This window comes from Limanda limanda, chromosome 3, assembly GCF_963576545.1.
Source record: "Limanda limanda chromosome 3, fLimLim1.1, whole genome shotgun sequence".
NCBI lineage: Eukaryota > Metazoa > Chordata > Actinopteri > Pleuronectiformes > Pleuronectidae > Limanda > Limanda limanda.
The window spans coordinates 12,780,603-12,805,577 of record NC_083638.1 but is presented as its reverse complement, the minus strand read 5'-3'; the positions used below and the strand labels follow the sequence as shown (position 1 = coordinate 12,805,577).

At 42.9% G+C, this 24,975-nt stretch overlaps 2 protein-coding genes across 4 annotated transcripts in view; both read left to right on the top strand.

Annotated features, from left to right (window-relative positions):
- The first annotated feature begins 1,201 nt into the window (after positions 1–1,201).
- Positions 1,202–4,358, top strand: sdr42e1 (short chain dehydrogenase/reductase family 42E, member 1). 3 transcript variants are annotated; one of them, XM_061068377.1, is made up of 3 exons: positions 1,202–1,262; positions 1,702–1,777; positions 2,861–4,358. In XM_061068377.1, the coding sequence occupies exons 2-3, from the start codon at positions 1,716–1,718 to the stop codon at positions 3,957–3,959; spliced, it is 1,161 nt and encodes a 386-aa protein (XP_060924360.1). In that variant the 5' UTR covers positions 1,202–1,262; positions 1,702–1,715; the 3' UTR covers positions 3,960–4,358. The 3 variants fall into 3 exon arrangements, with proteins under 3 accessions (XP_060924360.1, XP_060924359.1, XP_060924361.1); XM_061068376.1 differs by having other exon boundaries at positions 1,211–1,320; XM_061068378.1 differs by lacking the exon at positions 1,202–1,262 and adding an exon at positions 1,368–1,431.
- A 1,913-nt stretch (positions 4,359–6,271) lies between these two features.
- Positions 6,272–24,975, top strand: part of wtip (WT1 interacting protein) — a 30,133-nt gene continuing 11,429 nt past the window's right edge. The window contains exons 1-2 of the mRNA XM_061068334.1: positions 6,272–8,100; positions 15,566–15,667. Of these exons, the coding sequence (XP_060924317.1) occupies positions 6,636–8,100; positions 15,566–15,667 (1,567 nt within the window). The 5' untranslated portion in view covers positions 6,272–6,635. The remainder of the gene's footprint in view (positions 8,101–15,565; positions 15,668–24,975) is intronic.

Sequence of the window (24,975 nt, the reverse complement as noted above, 5' to 3'; positions counted from 1 at the left end):
GTTCAAAAAGCAGTGGTCTCAGATCACATGTCAACCTTGGAGTTGATCACTATGATCGAGCTAGACACCCCATTTTATGGTTTAAATTCAACCCCATTTTCATGCATGAACACCTGGACAATGTCTCTCAAGGCGCCAGGGTGAAGCAGTAGATTGTCCTAGATTTCTTTTTGATTTGTAATATTCCTTGTGCAATTCCTGGATTGACAACCACCCTGTCTCTGTAAATCACCTCCAACACCCACATCCCCATTATTTATAAAATGATAGACCCCTGTTGCATCATGATGGTCCCTTCCAAAGAGGAGCTGCAGGGGCTCAAGCATTTGATAAAAGAACCCAAGGCCTGAATCTACTATGTTAGTCTTTACATCAATGATAGCCTTGTTCAAGAGATGACTTTCAAACATGCTAAAGTCATTGACAGAAGTAAGGAAAACTTGTGGCCAACATTAAAGTGTTGTAACCCATTTCCCTCAAAGCCCAGGCCTAAGTTTAAATCAATATAATGCTTTTTCCTACCAATTTGAATGACCTTTAATACCAGTTTTAGAAAAGCCAACAGTCATCAATTGTGTACTTGACACACTATTACCAACAAAAATTCACAAATCTATCAGTTCCAATCTGGCGTCGTCTGCATCACATTTGTGAATCATATATGCTCCACAGAAATTACACTGACTGTAATCAAAATGAAATCAAATATCATTAAAAAAAAACATTGGGTGGATGCAAGCCATATGTTAATCTCAAAATGTTACTGTTACTTTTTTTATCGAGTTTAGAAAACTACCTGGAAAGTTTATATAACCCACTTTATATTGTTGGAAGATTATTACTTCAATAATAAAAATAGATATTCTTCAAAAAAGGACGAACACTGATTGGCACAACAGCGTAGGCAGGACCCGCCGATGTAGTGTTTGTACCATTACAACTTCTGATTAGGGCTTTCAAAGTAAAATATCACTGACGTGACATTTCTGAGAAATTTTATGTGTTTTTTATTATTTCACAACTTTTTTAAATAACTGTCTCTATATAATGTACATAGCAGTATGATTTTCACCTAAAATCGCTGTCGCTATGAGTTACTTACGATATTGTACATTTAACTATGAAGGCTTCACTTCCTGTTTTGGTCTGAGTCGTTGTTTGTTAGCTTTTCCATTTTCTTTATTACCGTTTTTGCGTAATTCACGTAACAAACAGCACGTAGAGCCCCGGACGAGGAAGTGCACACCGGCGCTGAATTAGAGGTTTGAAGAAGAGACATTCTACAGATATTCTTCTCGTTTGCTACCAACACGTGTACAGGTTGGTACTACCTAGGGTTAGCATTTAGCAATAGTCCTAAGTGCAGTCTGCGCATGTCAGAGTTGAAGAGCCTGTGGATGTGTTGAATAAAGCTTACGGGAGACTATAATTGTACGTACGTAGTGTTATAATACTACTAATACTGATAATAATGTTGCAATGCATAATGTTTTCAGCTGATTCCGCTCAACGTTTAGTGAGTGAAGTTCAAAGTTAGATAACTTGCCTTAGGTGGAAGGTTAGGTAACGAGTTCACGTCATAATGCTTTTAGTCTAAATTCTGGTTTGTAAGTGAATGGTTTTCATATTTATGAGAAAACTGTGTGTGTGTGTGTTTGCATGTTTACCAGACTTATCACTGTTTTTCTATTAATCTCACAGATTGTCCTCCTGCAATGGAAAACACACGCACAGACACTTTTTTGATCACTGGAGGTTGTGGTTATTTTGGTCATCGGTAAGAACTATGTCCTATTGTTTATTACTACTCCAAGCAACAAAAAACATTGCACATGCTGTCAGTAACCCTCGTGGTTTCTGAGTCGTTTGTGCTGTCATGCTGCTTCACCACCACCAGGTGGCGCGGTCTCATCGGTTATTTCAGTCCCACTGGCTCTGAAACGACCACAGAGCTGAGGCACATTGGAAAGCAGAAATGCATCAGTTGTTGTATTTTTGTTCAGAAAATTTAAATGTATGTATCATCACTTGTTTTTCCCCCTACGATCTGGCGTCAACTACAACTTAATTTACAAACTTTTATATAAGTAAATGCATATGAGTCATACAAAATAAAACAGTATATATATACATTGTGTCAAAAATAATACAAGCAACATACATTTAAAGAAGAGAAAAGACAAGAATGAGGGCGGAAACAGTTGCTTATTGTTAATTTAAAAGTTCATTGTGTATTTGGACAGTTATGTTACTTTTTCTAGAGTCTATAATGTGTAGAGTCTTGGTATCTTCTTTAAATTCACACCGCAAAAGGGGTATTGTTTGCCATTCTGAATCTATGGATGGGAAATTGTCCTTACATATTCATTAAGTTTATAAAAAGTCAGTGTCATACTCCTCATCTTTAAAAATAAATTAAAAAAAAAAAAAATGTTAACAATATATTTATTGAGTTTTACATATAAGAAACATACATTCAAACATTTATAAACATACAAACGTTTATGAACATCCCCAACCCACAATCAAACACTGAGGGTAAAGAAAAGAAAAGGAGGCAGAAATTAAATAACTTAAATAAGATTAAATAAAATAATAAAAAAATACATATATAAGAATAAATGGAAGTAAATAAAGACATAAATTATAAAAATACAAATAAATTAAATTAAATTCCAAAAATAACATTTTTACAGTGAAATTTAACAGTAAGATTAGATTAATACAATATGTAAACCTTCAATCGAGCCTAAAAAGTAAGTAAGTTAAAGTAATTGAATGGATACAATGCTCAAATAATTGTGTAGAAGACACTGGTTCATTTTTGCAAATTTACTTTCTTTTTGATCTATCTCTGCAGCCTGGCGTCCTCCCTGCATGGAAAAGGTGCCCGAGTCGTTCTGTTCGACACCGCGCCTCCAACCCAGGAAGTGCCGGAGGACTTTGTGTTCGTGCAAGGTGACATACGGGACTATGCTCAAGTGGAGAGGGCCGTGGCCGGCGTGGACTGTGTGTTCCACATCGCGTCCTATGGCATGTCTGGCCGGGAGCAGCTGAACCGCCAGCTGATCGAGGCAGTGAACGTTCAGGGTACAGAGAACGTCCTGAAGGCTTGCGTCCAGCAAAGAGTGTCCAGGCTGATTTACACCAGCACCTACAACGTGGTGTTCGGAGGCCAAGTGATAGAGAATGGTGACGAAAGCCTCCCGTACCTCCCGCTCCACCTTCACCCGGACCACTACTCCAGAACAAAGTCCCTGGCAGAGATGGCTGTGCTGAAGGCGAATGGCACCGCGTTGCAGGGCGGCCCGGGGTCGCTGAGAACTTGCGCCCTGCGTCCAGCGGGCATCTACGGGCCTGGGGAGCAGAGGCACCTCCCCAGGATAGTCGGCTACATAGAGAAGGGGATCTTCAGCTTTGTTTACGGCGATCCCAGCAGCCTGGTGGAGTTTGTCCACGTGGACAACCTGGTGTCAGCACACGAGCTAGCTGCCGAGGCGCTGACCTCGGAGAAGCAGCACCGCTCGGCTGGCCAGGCCTACTTCATCTCAGATGGCAGGCCGGTCAATAACTTTGAATTCTTCCGGCCTCTGGTGGAGGGCCTGGGATATCCCTTCCCCAAACTACGTCTCCCCGTGTCTCTTATTTACTTTTTTGCCTTTCTCACAGAAATGATCCACCACCTCGTCGGGCCCTTCTATAACTTTCAGCCACTGCTGACGCGCACAGAGGTGTATAAAACTGGTGTGACGCACTACTTCAGCATGGCCAAAGCTAAAGCCGAGCTGGGCTACGAACCCCAGGAGCAAAACCTGGACGAAGCCGTGCAGTGGTTCAGGTGCAGAGGTCACGGGAAGAAATCTCACAGCTCCACACTCGGTCGGTTTCTACTCAACATCCTGATTGTTGCTGCCATTGCTGCTATTGCTCTCTCTTTTCTTCCAGGTGTTGGCAGTTGATGAGAAGCTAAAGCAAAAACATAATTTTTTCACAGACGTACTGTATTAAGACTGGTTCATAAATAAAGTAGATTGTTTACATGTCAATATACATGTGCACATCTAACATCACAGTGCTCATTACCGACAGGTGCTTCAGACAAAGAAGGCAGCCGTCTAAGACCAAGTTAACAAAAAGAAGAAGTTTCTCAGGATTAAAATGTTTGGTTGAGAACATTTCCATGTGATATTGTAATACCCAAACATTTCACTTTGTATGTACCAAAACATCTTTGATGTGTGCATGTGTGCTAATTGCGACCTTTGTTTGTCCACAATTGTAACCTCGTGAAAATAAATGTCAAGTGCAAAAATTGACAATTACTGAAAACAAAGTGTTTATAATTTTATCACTGAAACAAAAGCAAAACTGTTTGAATAAAAAATTACAACTTTTATCGTTCTGGATATGTTGTCATTATCAATTCAAAAAAGTTTTCAACCAACCAAATCAAGAATTAGTGTGTGTTCCAGGTATTAACCATGTTGTGGGGACTTAAATATGTTAACATAGTCACATTATGTGGATTCTACTTACTGGGGACAAAAAAACAGGTCTCCATTAAATAAATCATTACATTCTTAGGTGAAAACCTGTTTGAAGTTCAGGGTTAAGGTTAGGTTTCAGCAAGTAGTGAGTGTGGTTAAAATTAGACTTCAACAAATCATTCTATGTCCTCTGTAGTCATGGAAACGCCTGTGTGTGCTTGGTAGATATAAAAAAGTGCTTAGACCTGATAAACTTTGAGAAGCGTCATTTATAATGTCCCCAACATTTCTACTCAGGCATATTATTATGAACTCAAAGTAACAATTCATGAGACAAACCATCACATAAAAACAGTTGATTGTTTGAATTAAATATTGTATTTCACCTCAATTCCTCTTATTCAAGCAAATATAACCTTTTTTTTGATACTGAAATATCTTCTTTTTTTTAACTTCTTTTTATTTCCTTTTATCGAATACATTCATACAGTACATCGTTTTTAACATGAAATTAGGTGCCTCGGGTACAAGTCTTAGGTTAATGGGGTTAACTGTCCATGTTTGTCTCGGGTCCAAGCCATCATGAACCAGGTATATCAGAATTAAGTTATTGATGATTAACACAAACACAAACAAACACAGTACATCTGACATAGCATTACATCAAGACAATATTCTGAGATAGCATGAACGACTCGGGCACCTTTTCCATGCAGGGAGGACGCCAGGCTGCAGAGAAAGATGAAAAAGAAAGTAAATTTGCAAAAATGAACCAGTGTCTTCTACACAATTATTTGATCATTGTATCCATTCAATTACTTTTTAGGCTCGATTGAAGGTTTACATATTGTATTAATGTAATCTTACTGTTAAATTTCACTGTAAAAATGTTATTTTTAAAGATGAGGAGTATGACACTGACTTTTTATAAACTTAATGAATATGGAAGGACAATTTCCCATCCATAGATTCAGAATGGCAAACAATACCCCTTTTTCTGTGTGAATTTAAAGAAGATACCAAGACTCTACACATTATAGACTCTAGAAAAAGAAACATAACTGCTCAAAACCACAATGAACTTTTAAATTAACAATAAGCAACTGTTTCCGCCCTCGTTCTGGTCTTTTCTCTTCTTTAAATGTATGTTGCTTGTATTATTTTTGAGGAGTATGACACTGACTTTTTATAAACTTAATGAATATGTAAGGACAATTTCCCATCCATAGATTCAGAATGGCAAACAGATGTCCATTGCTTGAAAGGTCAAACAAGGAGAAAACAAAAGCAACATAAAATGAAATATCTTTTAAACTGTATTGATTTGACCCTCCTCGCATTCTTCGATGGACCTGAGGATATGTTTTATGATTCGATCTTTATACAAAGTGTGTATAAACTTGGGTTTCGGCCGGGTGCTGCATGCAAGCGGCCCACTGCAGTGTGCTGGTGCTGGAGTCGGACCAGGTGAGGCGTGCTCGGTGTGGTATGTGGCTCTGCCCGGGATGAATGCAGACGTCCCCTTCTCTCTAAACTCTCCTCTTTTCAGCCCGGCAGCCCCTTGCTGAGTTGGTCGCAATCATTGTTTCTCTGCAGCATTAACCACATTCCACAGAGGCGCAGCGCATCCCGTCTACATCCCCGCATTCCTTTTACAAGAACGAGTCCCCGCGGTAAAACGCCGTTTATTCCCCGTTTCCCTCCGCCTGCTGAGCCCGGACTTACACATTGGTGATATTCGAAGCGAGGTGGATTATCCGGAGGTGTTTAATTCACGGAGGAGAGGCGGGAAGAGGAATGTAGAGGAAAAACCAACACGGGGAAATTCCTCCGCGCAGCGCGCCATTGACTGTAAAGACCTTTCAACTTAACAAAAACTGAAGTTGACAAACGTTTCCCTGTCGGCTGCGACTGGGAGAGAGAGTTCGTGTTGTGTGCGAGGACCGGGGCCGAGCGGGAGGAGGAGGGGACCATGCGGGACTCGGAGCAGGTTTACCGGGGAGCCTCGGCGGGTTTAGTGTGAGAGAGAGAGAGACGAAGCACCGCGGCGTTGTGTTGTGATTTCCATGTGAAACGCAATTAGTGCTCCGCCGCCGCCGCGCTGCTCGGAGCGGAGCCACCGAGAGGAGCTGGTTCCTGCCGCCCGACATGGAGCTCTACCGGGAGGAGCTGCTGGGGCTCCGGGTGGACGACCTGTCCCTGTACGAAGCCTACAAGGACGGGACGTACAACTCCCGGAGAGACCTGGTGATTAACCCCGACTTGGACTTCTCTTCCCCGGCGCTAGCGGAGCACGGCGCGCCGGTGAACGGCAGCTCCGCGCTCCACCAGCAGCACCACACGCTGGAGAACTTCACGCCGGGAAACAAAGTGTACACGGCGGCTCCGGTGAGACCGGTGAGCTGCCACCGGGGGGCCGTGCCGGTGGACTTCTGCGCCCCGCAGAGGGACCACCCGGAGGAGGGCTGCTGCACCCGGTCCGAGGTGGCGCTGCCCTGCTACACCGGCGCGGCCGAGCGGCACCGCAGGTACTCGCTGGAGGTGCAGGGCCACCGGTACAGCACCGGCTCCGCCTTCGACAAACCGGGGGCTCTCCCGGGCAACAGGTGCAACAGCGTGTGCATCAGCAGCAGCAGCCACGACGGGAGGTACAACGCCACCAGCCCGCGGTCCAGCCTGGCGTCCTCGCTGTCCTCCCAGGAGCAGAGCAAGCATGCCAGCCCCAGGTCCAGCATCAGCAGCCCGCGGACCAGCCTGGTGGTGCCGGGCCAGGACAGGTACACGAGCCCCAGGTCCAGTCTGGTGCAGTGCGAGGGCAGCAGCGTGCTCAGCCCCAGGTCCAGCTACGCCAGCACCGCCAGCGACACCAGCAAGCACTCCAGCCCGCGGGCCAGCCTCAACAGCTGCGACTGCTGCAGCAAGCCCAGCAGCAACCGCACCAGCGGCATCAGCATGGGCTACGACCAGCGGCACGCCAGCCCCCGGTCCAGCACGGCCAGCCAGTACTCCTTCACCACCAGCCCCAGGTCCAGCTACTCCGACTCCCGGTACGGGCCCGTGGTCAACCACGATCTGGAGGGGGCGATGCTCCACGCAGCCCCGCTGGCGAGTCCCCGCTCCAGCATCTGCAGCCAGGACGGCAGCGCCCGGCCCGGGACCACCGCTCACTGCGTGGCCAGCCCCCGCTCCAGCATCTCCAGCCACAGCTCCAGAAGCTCCCGCAGCTCCAGGGGTTCCATGAGCACCTACCCGGACCTGCAGCTGCCCTCGCCCAGGTCGTCGATGCTGGGCAGCGGATTACACGAGGACACGCTGCTGCAGGAGTTCGGAGACTCCAACGGGATCCAGAACCGGCTCCACCTGCAGGGGCTGTCTGCGGGGCCCGAGCCCCAGCTGCAGGCGGCGGGAGCCCCGGAGATGCCCGCAGGGTCGCAGACGTCGTTTAGTTACGGGGTCTCCACGAAGGCAACTTCCTCGGGCCAGAGGTTTAAGTTGCCCTACCAGGTGACCCCCAGCCGGGAGAGCGGGCCGAGCCAGGCGGAGAGGCGGCTGGAGGCGCTCACCTTGGAGCTGGAGAAGGAGTTAGAGATGCACATGAAAAAGGAATACTTTGGTATGTAACGACAACTGCTGCCTTGTTTGCAAATACACCTGGGGGTCTTTTCAAAACTAGTTGCTAAGCATAACTGGGGAAAAAAACACTGAAAACTTTGCCAACCCAATGCACAAATGAGCCTCTGTAGGTCTGAGAGGTGATTTAGGAAATGATTTCACAAAAATCCCCAAACCCGAATACCAAAGATGTGATTGAGATGCTCACACACTTCTGTGTCATAAACTGTTGGTGCCTGATTGACTTTAGTTTGGTCGAAACAGCTCTGCAGGTCAGTCACACAGATAGTTTTCATCTGGCAGAAAGTTTGAAGTGTAAGGCCCCAAAGCTCTGACTCTGACTCCTTCCCTCACACTATGAACACATCAGCCCTCAGGTATCTGGGAGATCAGTGCAGAGTCTCCTTCACAGAACAAAACCCTTCTGCTGAAGCTTTTGGTTCTTCACAGACAGGCAGAGCAAGTTTCAAGTCCAAAATAATGGTCCAAATTAAAGTTTCCAGCTGAAAAGAGCAGCTTTTGCCTTTTTAGGGCCCGAGCACTGACCTGACAGGTGAGGCCCTATTGCAATTGTAAGGATTATTATTATTATTATTATTATTATTATTCAGGCAAATGAATTGGCTTTTTTGAGGGCTTTAACGTGCTCAAATTCTTACCAAAATTTGCAGAAAGTTTTGGTTAGCTTTTGGTTCTTCAGACAGGCAGAGCAAGTTTCAAGTCCAAAACAATGGTCCAATTTAAAGTTTCCAGCTGAAAAGAGCAGCTTTTGCCTTTTATTGCTTCATTGAATCCCATTGAGTAGGAATAATTCCCTTGCAGCACCAACTGAACAAACATGTAGTAGTATGAGTCACGTTTAATGTCACACGTAACCTTCTCTGTACATTACAACACAGACAGGGGGAAACTGGAAGTCGAAGAAAAAGGTTTGAGAGTATTTATAGGTTTGTCGTGTGTGTGTGTGTGTGTGTGTGTGTGTGTGTGTGTGTGTGTGTGTGTGTGTGTGTGTGTGTGTGTGTGTGTGTGTGTGTGTGTGTGTGTGTGTGTGTGTGTGTGTGTGTGTGTGTGTGTGTGTGTGTGTGTGTGTGTGTGTGTGTGTGTGTGTGTGTGTGTGTGTGGTCTATTTGCAACATGCGAATGAGCTGCGTCTCCCACTGACCGGTCCCTCTTTGGCAGATGAGGGTGGCTTTGCAGGGCAATACTAATTTCTGTCTTGGCACAGCGAAAACTTTGCACAGCGCTGCACCTCGCTGAATGGAACCCTCTGTTCTGCCAGAGCAGACACCCAGAGCGGCGGCATGGTGTGGGCTCGTTGGAAACACAGTTGTCCTCTGGTCTGGAGCATGGGGGGGGGGGGGAGAGACTGTGGTCAAGTACAGTTTGATGAGTTACAGCAGGGGATGTGAGTCTCACACTGGGGGCCGCCCACAATTAAAAATGTTTGTCGTTATGGGATCTGAAAGGCATTTTGGAAGGAAAGCATGTGTTGGCTCGACTACTGACTTCCTCTTTTATCTTTTCTTTAAGAGATTTTCCTCTAAGAATTGGACTTTGTGGCGTGGTTTATTGTGATAAGGGAGTTGGAGACCAAATATGTTTGCAGCTCCAGAGAGGCCAGTGAGGAAGTCACCGTCCACCTTTTTTTTAAATCGGCAGCCCAACAAATGGCAGAGGCCAGAGACAGGGTTCCTGCGGTCATGAAAAACCTGGAAAAGTCATGGAATTGGAAAAAATGTTTATTTCCAGGCCTGGAAAAGTGCTTGAAAAAAAGGAAATCCCCCAAGTTTTGGAGAAGTCATGGGACTTTTTTATATTCATATTTTCATGTCGTTCATTTACGCTGAGTTTTACATAATTCATATGCTTTTAAAAGAAATACGCTAAAAAAAATAAGCAGGCATACTCTCTTCGGTGGGGAAGCAGGCGGGATAATGCACTATGCCAGGGAAGTGTAGATTTAACCATGATTGGCTACAAATGGAAAAGTACATGTCATGGGTTACAACAGACAAAGACCTCAATCAAACTATTGTCTCATTCATCTGGGTCTTTTAAGGTATACTTTGGAATCCTCATTGTAAGCTTAACTACTAAATGTTGTCACTTTTTCATGTATACACCGAGATTTCACAAAATGTTGGGTCATGGAAATTTGGTTTAAAGATATTGAAAAGTCATAGAAATCCGTTGGTCACAATGTGTCTGAACCCTGCAGAGAACAGTGGCTGGTTTTATAGCCGGTGCACTTGCTCCGAGTGAGCGAGAGCCAGCTGTTGATTCGTTCCAGAGGAGCAGGTGAGAGAGAGAGAGAGAGGAGGGAGGATGGAAGACAGGAGGGAAAGAAGAGAAAAGGGGTGGGTGGGTGGGGGTGATGGAGAAGGAAGCAAGATGGGTGGAAGTGGCGATGGAGAGAGAGAGAGAGAGAAAGGGCAGAGGGAGAGGGAAAAATGCAGTCAGACGCTCCTCTCTCTCTCACACACACACACACACACACACACACACACACACCGAGCCCCAATAGAGACAGCTCTGTTTCCGTAGCGACAGTGGAGAAAATGATCGCCAGGGCTTTTCCTTGAGGGGGGGGGCAGTGTCCCATCCTGCCCGGCTCTGCCAGCCGGCCGGCCCTTGTGTGTGTGGGCTCTGTTTGTTGCGGTGGCGAAGGACGGAGCTGTGAATCAACAGCTGGCCCGATACAGGCCCCGGAATTGAAGTGGCAGAGTAGTGAGGCCCACCCCACCCACCCCCCTTGCCACCACCACCACCCCCACCCCCCCTGCCCTGACTCCCCCGCGAAGCCCTTCATTAACCAGCCAGTGGGGAGCGGGGGCAACTCCAGACACTTGGCACACGATCTTGGCTGGCAGGCCAGACATAGTTGGTGGGGGTCAAGTCTGATCACCTGCCCAGAATTATAATGGCAGTAGTCATGCACATGCCTGACGCACGCACGCACACACACAAACGCACAAACACACAGACAAACACACACACACCGGCTGACTTCTGCAGCCTCCTCTTGACTCTTGTATATTCTGTGCATGCACACGACTGACCTCAGATTAGATCTATAATATTTAAGTCTCACTGTTAAGCACACATTATCCGGTGTGTGAAGGACCCCTCTCGTGAAATGATGACGTATTTTCAGGCTCTGATGATGGAGAGCCTCACTCTGATTTACTGGTTTGTCCTTGAGGGATACATGGACCTGCAGGGCTTGAATCACTTCCACAAGACGTGCAGAGCTTTTAAATTATTTGGCAACATTTGGTTCGACATACTGGCAATCTTCCTCTCTCTATAAATTCCACCCTCTTGTTTGTTTGATTGACGGTGCTCACGTACCCGGCTCATATCTCCAGGGGCTGGTTTGATATTGAGCCGTAAAGGGTCAAAGTCACACTGAGTGGTCAGTAGAGCTCTGTGATTCAGGCTGTGCAAACCCTTTTTACAACTCACAGCACGTCCTGGGTCGTGTTCAGTGAGCTTGGAGACACAATGTCAAGTAGGTTTGAAAAACATAAGTATTTTCATGCTGTGGCAGCATCACATCACTCAACAATCCTTTTTCTAAAAACCAAACAGGACTTAATCTTAGCAACAGGGTCTGATTTCCAAAGGTAAAAGAAGTTAAGCGCATCCACTGAAGTGATGCTGGTTTAATTTTAACTCCAGGGAAGACACAAGACCCTGTCCTGACCACATGGACATGTTATGAAATCTACACATAAGAGATTCAACATCCTGTTTTAAAATGATGGCTACGTTTTCCTGTAAAATGATGATAACCACATCCTCACTCAAAAGACCCTTTGGGACTTTAAGCATGTGTGGAAATCATTACAAATCACATTTGGACTCTTGTGACCATTTAGCCCCATTTACAGTTGTTTTCAGTGGTTTTCTCATAACAATGAAAAAATTCCATGTAGATGAAATGAATCTTGCTGCATAGTTTTTAAAAAAAATAAGCGCAGTATAGTTACAACCAGAGTAAATAACATATTGATGTAGCTGTATAAATAAATCATACTTTTTCTTTAGCTGTTGGGTAGAGAGTGAAAGCCAGGGAGCTATGTGAGTAACAGCACTGCCATAAATCAATTATTTCAAAAGAAATGCAAAATAAGAGCTAAGAAGGTAGGGAGAATTTAAAAAGAATTTAAACAATTCCACTTGAAAACCAATTAAACTAGGTCTTGACCCATATGGGCTTTTGGGAGCAGATGCCAATACAATATTAGGGAGTAAAGAAAATGTCAGATACTGATTTATCATCCTTTCATATACAAAAAAATGATCATCATTCCTAAGATGTTGCTATCAAACCCATATGGTGAAATTTTTTTATCAAGGCTAGATATTTTACAGTTAAAACATTAACTTAATCATAAATAACTATAAATAAAACTTGGGTTAGGGTTAACCCCTAATTATAACCAAATAAATACAGCTTGAATTCTTTATTTTCCGATGATTTTATGTCAAATGTAAATATAAATGTAGGCATTATCTGCATTGTTTATTCTGTAAGATAAAAGTTCACATAGGTAAAAATGCAGAAACCAATAAATCTGTCAAAGACTCCTTTTTCTGCCAACTGATAAATTAGGTGCACTCTACATTAAACAGCCACTGAAAGCATTTTACAGTAAAAGTTACATTCCCCAATTCAGACATGCATTCAGACAGTTTTGCTGTAGGCCGAGCATTTCCTATCACCAATTTAGGGAGGTTCAGTGTGTTGTCTAAGGACATGACATAAGGATTAAGATGGTACCTGTTATCTCTCCTGCCTCATCTCTCATGTTGCCATTAGAACATCCAGGTTGTTTGTTTGACTGAAATAGATTCACCACTGTCATGCGTTTTGTTATTGTTGTTGTCCATTAGTTGTCGACTGTGTGATACAGAGAATCAGGGACTAGACTGGTTGGCATTTAGACAGATGTTGTGATGGGTCGGTCGTACTTGGTTGGTCTGTGTGAATCCTTTTGGTCAAGGTTACGTAAATGGCTCTGTGTTGCAACAAGTGGACAGAAAGATGAATCATTACAGAAAGATAAGATGCACTGTATTTGTGAATTAGGATTAGTTTGGATGTTCTCAGGGCAAATCTCTCACATTTCTTACCACTGGAATTTAATACATTTTGGGTGCAGATCCTAATCTGAATCTGGATGTAAGTGTGGATAATAAGGGGGCTGTTGGGCCTGTGCAGAGATATGTGTTCTCCTCATGTCATTGTAGTTTTATATAAAAAAGGCTGAAAGATGGTGTTTTTTATTTACTTGTTCCAAGTGTCTATTTCTGATGAATTATAAAAGTCTACCTACACTCAACCAGAGTGAGTCTCCTTAGGAATAACATTTTATATTATAAGAATTTGCAGAAGTAAATGATTCATTCATCGGGTGGCTTCCTGCTCCCTGTTAGAGACTTTGCTTTAAAGCCTTATTGGCCAAAGAAACATATGTGCTTTTTTCCTCCCTTTGTTTGCCATCATCAACTTTTATTTTTGGCAAAACTGTTTAGCCCACGTATGATCATTTAAAGTTTACTTGTTCATTCTTATCTCCCGTTTCGCTCTGTTATCTTTGTTAAGTGCAGTCACAGGTTCAGGTTATAGCAGGAAATGGCAATATTTAACTTTGATGCAGACTAATTCATTTGTACAAATATGTCTGGTGTAAAGGGAAGACATGTAACCTTCGGATGGTTTTCCTGTACCCTTGTGCGTTATCTGTTCTTTTACAATGTCACAGTTTGCGCCTGGACGTGTTTATGAAAGGGAAATTATTGCCTCAGATAGCCATGGAATTCCACGGTTGCGTCACAGAAAGAAGTGTATCCTTGTCCTGGATCTTTCCTGAGACGGGTCTATTTTACATACAAGTAAAATGTTAGAATGTCTCTGTGGGGGGTGTTAGTGTGCAGCTCTCATGTTGGGATCTTGTGAGATCTTGTGTCCTGTGGGCACTGTGACCCTGGACTCACCCCACCAAGGCTTTGACCCTGCACTCCCTCAGGAATGTGACCCCGGTGGAGGTCGTCGTGTGCACAAGAGTTTGGAGATTGTTGGTCTGCTGCCTCTGCTGCTTTCAGATACTCTTTAGCCACTGTTTGTGTAGTTAGTTAGTTCAGGCTTATATACCCATGTCCCTGTGGATCTCTGAGTCAGTCTGTGCATCACTCATATTGGGACTGTTGCAATCACATGGTTGTTTCACTTCCTGGGACAAACTATCAAAGTAAATTGTATTAAAAATAACACTTCCATGACAACTTCTGTTCTCCTTTAGCAACAGAGGTAAACCTCCAGTAACACAAATGAAACTGTCCCCTGTCCTACATGCTGCACTGTATATTACTTATTTGGGTGAGGAACATTGATGTAAGGGTGGGAGCAATTATTATTTTTACCATTATCTTATTACATTCGTGGGTTTTTATGTATGTTGCCAGCACTTGAGTTAAACACTTAATTAGTTAATGTGACCGAGAAAGTCTGGAATTTTAAATAGTCAGAATAAATAATAATATACAGTCTTTTTCATCTTTCTCATCTGTTAATGCTCTTGTTGTGGATTTATATAACATAGTCAAGTCAAACCTGATTACCTGCAAAGACCAAGTCCTCTAAAAGTCAAGTCAGACGTTGCCGTAAGAAGGAAACTAAGTTTGGGGAAGAACACGGACTGCCCTTCCTGACAATCCCTGCACATCCGTAATAATCAGCTTTCCTGAAGTAGGCTGCCCTCAAACAGTATGATGTAATGCATGGAAATGACACAAGTTAAGGTTACACAATGGAAATCATCAAGAGTTATCTCTTAGTCTTCTTCATGCTTTATGTTTGAGACAGTTTGGTCTCAACTCGCTTTGACATCTTTTAGTTTCATAGTGATTCTGGCTTTCAAATGGCAGCAGAAGACACAGAGAGAACAATAGATGAAATCTGCCTGTGGAAATACAGTAGTGATGATAGTTGTTACTTCATCTTTTGCAGATTTAATTTGAGTGTTGCATAATTAAAGGAATGCACACAGGCTTTGGCAGAGTTTGGGGTTTGTTTTTGATCAGCTTTCCAGCAAAGCTCTGACAAAGCCTGCAGCATGTCCAGCGATTGTTTGATTCTAATGGGGCAAACAAGTACTGTAGCAAACCTCTCTTCACTGAATCGCTAGTTAAACATTCCCACCATCTCAAACAGGTTCTAACATTCGGCGTAAAGCAGAAGCAGATCAGTGCTCACAGAAGGTTCTTTGCTTTGGAGTCAAAGAATCAAACAATACTGTATAAAACCTTACCAAGACCAAGCCATTGAACGGTTTAATCTTTTTCTGTCACAGCAGGATGTAAGAGGCTGGCTTTAGTGGGTGAGTGTTAGTGAGTATCTTTACTAACTATACCTTAACTAACTGTCTGTGTGTGTTTGTGTGTGTGTGTGTGTGTAACAGGTATCTGTATCAAATGTGGGAAGGGTGTGTATGGAGCCAGCCAAGCGTGCCAGGCCATGGGGAACCTGTATCACACAAACTGCTTCACCTGCTGCTCCTGTGGTAAGTACGACTCCATATATTTGAAATCATAGGAGAAATTGTTATAGATGTTTCCATACCCCTTATTTCCTTCTCGATACTGATTCCAATACCTGGACTTTGTGTATCAGCCAATCCCAGTGCATTATAAAAAAATAACAACTTAGATATAACATATTTAACAGTTTTATGTTACTAACCCTTCTTGCATTGCCTGCATTCGCTACAGTACTGGAAATAACTTCTTCTTTGCTGCTCTAAAAACAGTACTTGTCAATGGCAGTACAGCGTAACTGCTGTTTTTGAGCAGCAAAGAAGAAGGGATTTCCGGGGAAAGAGAAGTAAAATGTTATCTTAACCAGTACACTTTTAAGATGGTGTATCGCCTGTGTTGATATCTGAACATTTCTAAAAAGAGTTCCATTGCCTTGTCTCTAACTGTGGCTTCATGAGTACAGCAGCAATGTGTGTTGATGCCTTTGTTGGATTGTAGCATCAGTGAATCACTATGTATTAGACTCGGAGCTGCTTTCTATACTTAGCTTGATCAGACCTACAATGTTAATGGCTTCTCAGAATGATCTATCCAGTTCACTGCCTGCTCATGAATCACCAAACACATGCAATGCTCTATATGTGCAGTTTCAGAGAAATAGAAAGCCCTGGCTTCATCCATCCATTTATTTGCTTTATCATCAAAGCAATTTGTTATTTGCTTCAGTTGACTTCATGTTCTGGAAGTTGTTGCCATCAAACATGTGCTGAATTATGTTGCTTTGGATCGATACAATTCTTTAGTAGTATATAGATAGAGCGTCTTTTTTCTTTGATGTCCAAGTGGATTTATGTGCATTGATTCCTAATGGACAATGGAGATAATGGTCCTTAGAATAAGCATAGCACACTGACTCTAAACGTAATAAGTGTAACATGTCTGTGGTCAGATGCAGAGTGGGAGGGATTTTATTCATTCAATCCCTTGATTCTTTAGCCCTCATGGCTGTTAAATCACGGTGTGAAGTGAATGGTATGTGACAGGAGTACTGTGTATGTATGTATGTATGTATGTATGTATGTATGTATGTATGTATGTATGTATGTATGTATGTATGTATGTATGTATGTATGTATGTATGTATGTATGTATGTATGTATGTATGTATGTATGTATGTATGTATGTATGTATGTATGTATGTATGTATGTATGTATGTATGTATGTATGTATGTATGTATGTATGTATGTATGTATGTATGTATGTATGTATGTATGTATGTATGTATGTATGTATGTATGTATGTATGTATGTATGTATGTATGTATGTATGTATGTATGTATGTATGTATGTATGTATGTATGTATGTATGTATGTATGTATGTATGTATGTATGTATGTATGTATGTATGTATGTATGTATGTATGTATGTATGTATGTATGTATGTATGTATGTATGTATGTATGTATGTATGTATGTATGTATGTATGTATGTATGTATGTATGTATGTATGTATGTATACACACATACACAGTATATAAGCACTGTATATGTATAGGAATTGGTGAATGTGACTTGTTATGCAAAGCATATTGCCTAGGCGTTAAAGACTAGAAAATCACTTTATTAATGCATTCAATTTGCTGCTCTGGACTGTGCCTCACAACTGTAGCTGCAACTTCTGACTGTATGCGTGTATGTATGCCAACTAATAACTAAACTTGCTGCTTTTGAACACTGACATGTAGCACTTGTGCTTCATCTCATGTGGTCGGAGGTTTCGACAGTGGTTGCTGCGAGCCGTTAACGTTGTTCATATAAAGTGAGGACAAATGGTCATTAAGACTTGTTAGTTTGTAATTTAACTTTCTACAGAGGAGCTGCTCCATTGCCACCACCTGCGTATCTGAAGGCAGATACCTGCTTGCATTGTGTGTGTATGTGTGTGTGTACTTGTATTTTTATATTTGTGTGAACCATGGCATAGCACAGACCCTATGGAGTGAGGCCATTTTGACCAGTCTTCCCTTTTTCAATGGGCTGTTTGAGGGTTGAGACTTGCTTTCAGGGTTAGGATAAGATTTAGGTTTAGGCTGGGATGAGGCATTTAGTTGTGATGGTTAAGGTCAGGAGAAGAGGGAATGCATTACATGTGTCTCATTAAGATACAAGTACAAGAGTGTGTTTGTTTGTTATTCCACAATATGGCAAAACAGAACAAAAACAAACACTTGCTGTCTGATTAATTGATTTAAACTGAAAACACTATAGCCCACGATTTGTTTACCTTTTCAGGATTGTTGACTTGCCTTGAAACCGGGCAAATTAACTCTGCACTGTGCACCCTCTGCATGTAAATAAAATATGGATTGATACCGCTTTAGGGTCAATTCTTAATGTAGACATTCATGTTTTGATGATGCAGGTTATAAGGTTCCTTGTACAGTTTATCTCATTAGTTCTCGTGGTATGGTATTTCAACTGAAATCCATATCGGATCAAACAAATTCTGGACCTTGTAAATCTGTCAGCAGATTTCTGTGTCTTTCGTACACACTTGCTCTTGGCTTCAACCGCTGCTGTCTCTGCTGAAATAGTCATTAGCTTCACCAGCTTTCTGTCTCAGGTAGTGTTATACTCTGGATCAAAACATCTGCTGCTTATAAAAAGTTGTAGAATAACAGGGTAACTCAGTTAGGTGGAGCGGGAACAAGCTAATAATGACACTAAGAAGAAAAATGCTGACACTATTTGGTCTTTAAAACTGTTATTAAATCTGTTCCTCAGCTCCAAGTACAGTATAGATAGTGTGTGTGTGTGTGCCCGTGTGTGTGTGTTTTTTGGACGTCCCTGTCACCTGACTCCAGCCCTCCTCTCCTGTTTCCCAGGGAAACAAGAGGAAGATATCAGGAGAAAGCTTTTTAGCCAGGTTGCCTCCATTCATATGTGCACTATGCATGGATACTGATCCTCCAGTCCACCCACCCGGGCTCTGGAAGAACTGCCTATAATTTACATGTAACCAAAGCCACATACTTTCCGATTTATTGTGTGTCTGAAGAATGAGGGGCCAGATGCTGAGTGTCCAGTTGCTGAAGTTGTGGGGTTTGCTGTGGAAAAGTCACCTCTGACCTGGTTAAAGGTGGAACTGCTGTTCCTGAAGGGTTAATTATGTTTTGAGGGTTTAGGCAAAACTAAACACTGTGACTATGCAAATCAGATCTGGATGATAATTTCCTCCAAACACTGAGGCTACGTTTTCATTTAAAAAGCAAATCAACTCTGCTACGGAAACACCTGGCGTCCACACAACACTGGAGTTTTAGAGTCGTTAAAACGGAGAAGTTAAGAAACGCTGCTGGCCCTGTTCTAGTAGCAGCGGCTAAATCAAATTGCAGCGTGGCGTCTCGCGGGGTTCAAATTTGATGAACATCGACTCACGATATTAACATTTGCGTATGTGTGACCATGCCCTAAGGCAGGAAGGGGAAATGGAGATGTTTAGAAAGGGTGACATAGATTCTCGCAACCACTTGCTTATTGAGTCTTTTTGGTCACAATGTAGCCATTGCTGATTTGTCAGGCTCCTATCACATGACCCCTTCCTGGAAGAAAACAACCTGCATTAGCCTCGGCTGCCACAGAAGATCACAACATGGATTATCAATTACAAGCATTGAGTAGCCTATTGTCTTTGCCAACAGCTGTTGTGCTGTCAAATTCTGCATTTTACAATGATACAAAAGCTTGCATGAATAGAGGACATTTTTTTATTGGAGCAAACTGTGTAAATGGACAAATGCATTCCCAGTGTAGTGACTGGACACGTGACATGTGTTTTCAGGAGTGTTAGTATGGATGGGGAAATAAACTGATACAGAGCCGAAAATGCTTGCGTGGACAAAGATTGATTTAGTTTTAAAAGGGCTTTTTCAAACTAGTATAGCTGAAGCCTACAAATTCTCTCAAAAAATGAATGGACACCAACAGGGGGTATTTACATCATTAGAATATATAGCTCCACAGCTGGCTCCTGAGAGGATTACTGTTGTGTATATTTGAGAAATCAGGTCTACAATTAGTGGAGTCGTTTTCTGTGCTCGGAGTAAACCGTTGTTGAAGGCTTCACAAGCCGCCTCGCCTCTCGAGATGGTTTATTGTTACTGTAAACTCTTGGATGTATCATTTGACCTCATGTGAATGGAAATGTTTGCTTTTAAGCACTGTTTTGTAGGCCTCTGAAAAGTTTAGTTTCAATGTGCCTGCACTTGCCATAACACAATTCCAGTGATTTATCACAAGATACGTTTGTACGTCCCGGTTTGTTTTCTTATTTTTTTAGTTGTATTCCCTCTGTGACATTGAGTTGGGGTCCTCCTGGAGTCTGGAGCTCCAGAAAGAGGCAGTGAGTTTGCTGAGACATTGCTCGCTGGTAGCCTTGGGCTTTGTTTAACCATGCATAATTGAGCCCTCCTCTTGGCTTACTCCCATGGTTGCACCCTTTTTTCATGAAATGGCCAAGAATGCAAACTACCCCCTCCACTTCAGCCGGGCCTTCCCTGGAGGACCTCAATCAGACAGTCACAAAGTGTACCAGACCTGCTTATCAGAGGGGGCAGGCCTGGCATGGGCTCACACTAAAGCAGCACATGCTTAGAGAAGTACGTGCATATGTACACAGACACACATGCTACATACACAAATAGATGCACCTTTAGGATTTAAGGCTGATTTTAAGAATTTGAATATTTCCCTTTCTGGTTTGTACAGAAATTGTGCAGTGGCATAAAAGTTAAATAAGTGCAGAGCGACTCTAACGCCTCTCACCGCGATTTCTGAAGTGCCATTGAAAGAAGGCATTTTTGTCGCTCTGCATCCAAAACTCTAGGGGAAGGAGCTCCACTTTCCCCAATTTTGCTGGTGAATTTATTTCCCCACATAATTGCACGCTAGCTGCAGAGAATATACATTTTCTGTATGACTATCACGCAGGATCTCGATAAATGAGCATCCCTTAAAAAAATACAAAACGTAAACACACAGCTTCGGGCTGGATGAGCAGACTGTCAACCACACAAGCTGATGACTCATTTCTTGGTTCCAGTAATCCAGACAGCCTCTGAAAGCACAGGCAGAAGCAGAGATCTCAGAGGCTTGAATTTCTCAAATCATTCAGCACCACCCGCTGCACCTGGCAGCCAGTGGCAATGAGAAATCTGAAAAAGAAAAGAGGGAACGTTCAGTTCTTTGTGTTCCTGCAGTCATACACTATGTTTACATGCACACTAATTATAGCAGTCCTATTAGAAGTAACTGGATCATGATACAAATAGGGAGATACTTTTTGACTGTATACGGTTGATTTTAGATTGTTTACAATGGTTGTATATGAAACATGTTGTTATAATAGTGAGTATGTCGATAGACACAACCAAGCTATCTCATTATCCGCTGGTTAGTGAGGTGATAGCCAGCAAGCCTTTAGCAGCATTGTATTTTTAGCACCTTTTCTAACTTTTCGGGCCCTGTAGTTGAATTCCTCTTCTTCTGAATAGTAATGGACAGACCTGCTGCTGTGAGAAATGTTATGTCTAAAATCTGCTGCCTAGATTTTTACAGAATGGAGAAAAATAGTCAAAAACAGATGATTATAACAAGATGTCAAAATGTGTTAATTAGGTGTGTGTCAAAAATACTACTCCCTGACAACTGCCCGCTTCCGTGACTCGCTCGCCTTTTCTTTTTTTTTAGAAGTCAATAAAATATCAGAAAACATGACAAATATGTATAACAAGAGGCCAAAATTAGACAACTGTTAACAAGTATGTGTGTGTCAGTATCTATCTACCTTGTTGGACAAGTTTAGTGTAATTGTGGCTGTCCTGTGAAGGTACACTGCACAGGGCATGGCAGACATGGAGGTACGTTTGTGCACTGTAGCTGAATGTGTACATTCCACCTGTACATCTCACAAACTATAGTTTTTAATCTTCTCAAAATTTTGGAAAGCAATCAAATTCATCAGCAGAAATCTCACAGCTCGTTTGTTTTTACACATCTTAAACATGCAAGGTGAGAAAATAAACCAAGATTCACAGACTAGAAGATGTGATTCAATTTACCAGTAGGAACTAGATCTCTCACACGTGCACACACATGCACACTCATCCCTCCTTTCCACATCTCCTCTTCTTCTGCACAGTTGATGACATGTCAGCCTCTGCAATTCCTGCCACTCTTGTACCAGCCTTTCCCCTATAGCTGTACTTTGAAAAAGCTGGACGGGATTGAGCTGCGTTTTCACCACAGAAAATCACCGTCAGGCACTGGAAACCTTTGCAGAAACTCTGTGCTTTTCTACTGCAGGGACCAGGGTATAACTTAGGTTCTGGGGATAGTACCTAATGAAAGCACAGGAACCTTTGGGGTGGGGATTGATTCCCTATTGGTCGAGTACTGTTTACAATGTTTTATTTATACTCAGGGACACCACCTCCACAAAGAGGAACAGTTATCACATGTTGAAACACATCAACAGGCATATGACCAATAGGAAGTTGACAAATACAAGGAATGTCACCTGATATGACCCAACTTTTGTCACAGCATTTGCAAAGGGGATTTAGATGTTGCAGCGGTAAGACATTGTTTATGTTTACAAAGTCCCAGTATATCAGTGTTTGGAATGTGTCATGGGTTCAATATTTTATTCTCCATGGTCCATATGTAGTCACTCAGACATTTGCGTTCTCGCCGTGTCCAGACCTCAGTGCATGTCTGAAAGCTTTACATTAACTTGAGCCCATCCTCGACTCAAATCGTAGTTGCTTATAGTTAAGTTTCCTGTGCATCAAGTGTAATATCATTAATACATGTAACTTAGCAGCAAATACAATATAAGTTTAAGACTGGAAAGGGGTTAAAAAAATTAAAAACACCAACTTGACACCAGAAAATGGGAATAAGTCCTGATTTAATAACTTGGTTGTCAGAGTCAGCTGCTATAGTGAATGATTAGGGTTAGGGGCAGGTGAAAAGCTATGTTTCATATCAGAAACCATGGAACAGTGGACATGTCCCACATGATCCAAAGCAGGAGGAAGGACGGGCTTAAACAGACCCTAACAGTGCATGAAGACACGCAGCCCCCTCATTAATTTCTTTGAAAGTGCTGCATTGAACTTGTTTGGCTCTGAAATGTGAAATTAAACTCAGTGATGGAGTGTCTTCCTCCTGAGAGCGTTTGATAGCTACCAGAAAACGTTGCTGCTTTAATCAGGCAAAACAGGCTTGTTTCTGTTTGTTCTGTGTGAATCAAGCCGTTCCACATGAGCTGAATAATACCTTTTCCACTGGCACACATCAGTCCACTTTAACCAGACTAACACTCATTTCATTGCAACATGGTCAAATTCTGAAATGACCAAATATTGTAAACAACCAGTTTTAAGGAGAGCAGAGGTCAGAGTCCTAGAACATCAGATCTAACACTGTTATTTACTGTGAGCAAGACGAGCGAAAGGCATTTATCACTAATCCTGACACTACTGTCTTTGTTTTATCATCCATGTCTCCATGTTAAGTTATATTAGCTGTTGAAAATCGCCATATGTCATGGCCACAATCTCAAAATGTAACTCTGCTCAACCCAGTGACAGCAGCACAGAGGTGTGATGAGTTACGGTCAAAGTAACATTGGTTTTATTAAATGTCATTAAACTAAACTGGGAGAGTGGGAGTGTGGTCAAAAAGAACGAAACTTGAGGAGATCTGGACCATCCATTGACTCAGAAACCTCCCCATGTCTACCTGAGTGAAATAACAACACAGAACCAAGAAACCCCCAACGCAAAAGGAAGCAAACAAATGATAAGAAATCTTATATCTTAGCCGCATCTCAACCTGAGGAGTCAAGAAATGTGACTGTATATTCACATTCATAGAATGTCTAAAAGAAATAAAAAGTAAAATTTATTTTGAGAGTATTTATTGTGTTAGCAAAGGTTTGTTTTCTTAGAGTGATAAAAATGGATTGTGTTCATTTTCTTTTCGGCGCTGTCGAGTGACAAAAGGCCAGAGGAGAGAGAGAGAGGCAGGCACGGAGCCCTCCCCCTCCTCCTTCTCTCTGTGAGGGGAGCGGGCAGAGAGCGGGTGTTGGAGAGGTGCGGGGGGTTGAATGGGACCAGCTAGTGACCTCAGGCAGAAAGAATGTCCCCGTTTGCTCAGTCGGCCCGCTCCCCTAGCAGCGCTCCACACAGTCATCAGCGCCGAGGCCTTTGTGTTCACCTTCCAGACCCCAAACTGCAGAGCGGAGGCCACAGACGAGCACACAGAAACACCTCGCAGCCCCTGCTGCTGCACTGTTCACCACAATCTCACTGCTCCTGCAAGCTCAGCCTCTGCAAAGTCCCCAGTGTAGAGAACAGTGTCTCCTCAGAGTTGCATCACACGAAGTTCCTTCCTCAGTTTTGCTTTTCTCTTTGCGCCGCGCCACCAAAATGCTAATTGCTGCTCAGTCTCAAAGTCTTAAAAGTCTCACCTATTGTGTGGACAGCATTCCTCAGCCGCTCCGGCCATTTATGTGGGTGTTAATGTATTGCCATCTCCCAGCATTGTGACACTGTGTTTGTGTGTGAAATACAGCGATTGCATAAATTTCAGCGCTAAAAAGAGAGAGAAGAGGGGGGCACATCTTTCCCATGCTGGGACACCCATAAAATCAGTGGTGGCTGGGTTCAACAATTAAATCTGACTAATCCAGCAGATTTATGAGATCTGTGTGCTTCATCTTCCCCGGGTGAAGTCATGATGCTGCCAGAGAGACATCGCTGCTGTTAAATGAATGTGAATGGGCGAGCTGTAAGGGATGTGTGGCTCGCTGCTGAATTCCCTGTTAGATTGGATTCCGGTGAATGAAGGCTCACCCAGAGGAAGTCGGCCTTCAGGTCCAGCATGCTGAAGCTGGGCCCACTGTCACGTAGACCGGTTTCTGTTTGGGTTTTGTAGGGGAAAAAATGACAAAAGACCAACAAAGTTATGTCTAAAAGTTGTTTCATCACTCAGCAGCTGAGAATGTCTTTGTTGATAGTATTAGCTTGGCTCATTATCCAACAAAGGCCTGCTCTTGTATCTTGATTATATATGTTTTCAGTGGCTAATCACATATGCTGATGTTTAGAGCCTTGCCTGTGTTCACGCATGTGTCAAAGTTGGGGACATCCTTCCTCCAGTCTGCTATTGTTGGTCTGTCTGTGAGCGGTGCACAATGGCAGCGCAGGGAAGAGGAGAGATTCTGAGGGGGAGGTTTGGAAAGCAGCCTGCTGTATTGAT

Bases quoted from the DNA above. Each gene is read 5' to 3' on its own strand.
- sdr42e1 (XM_061068377.1), top strand. From the start codon at position 1,716: ATGGAAAACACACGCACAGACACTTTTTTGATCACTGGAGGTTGTGGT. The intron at 1,778-2,860 runs GTAAGAACTATG...CTATCTCTGCAG, and splicing joins TGTGGTTATTTTGGTCATCG to CCTGGCGTCCTCCCTGCATG.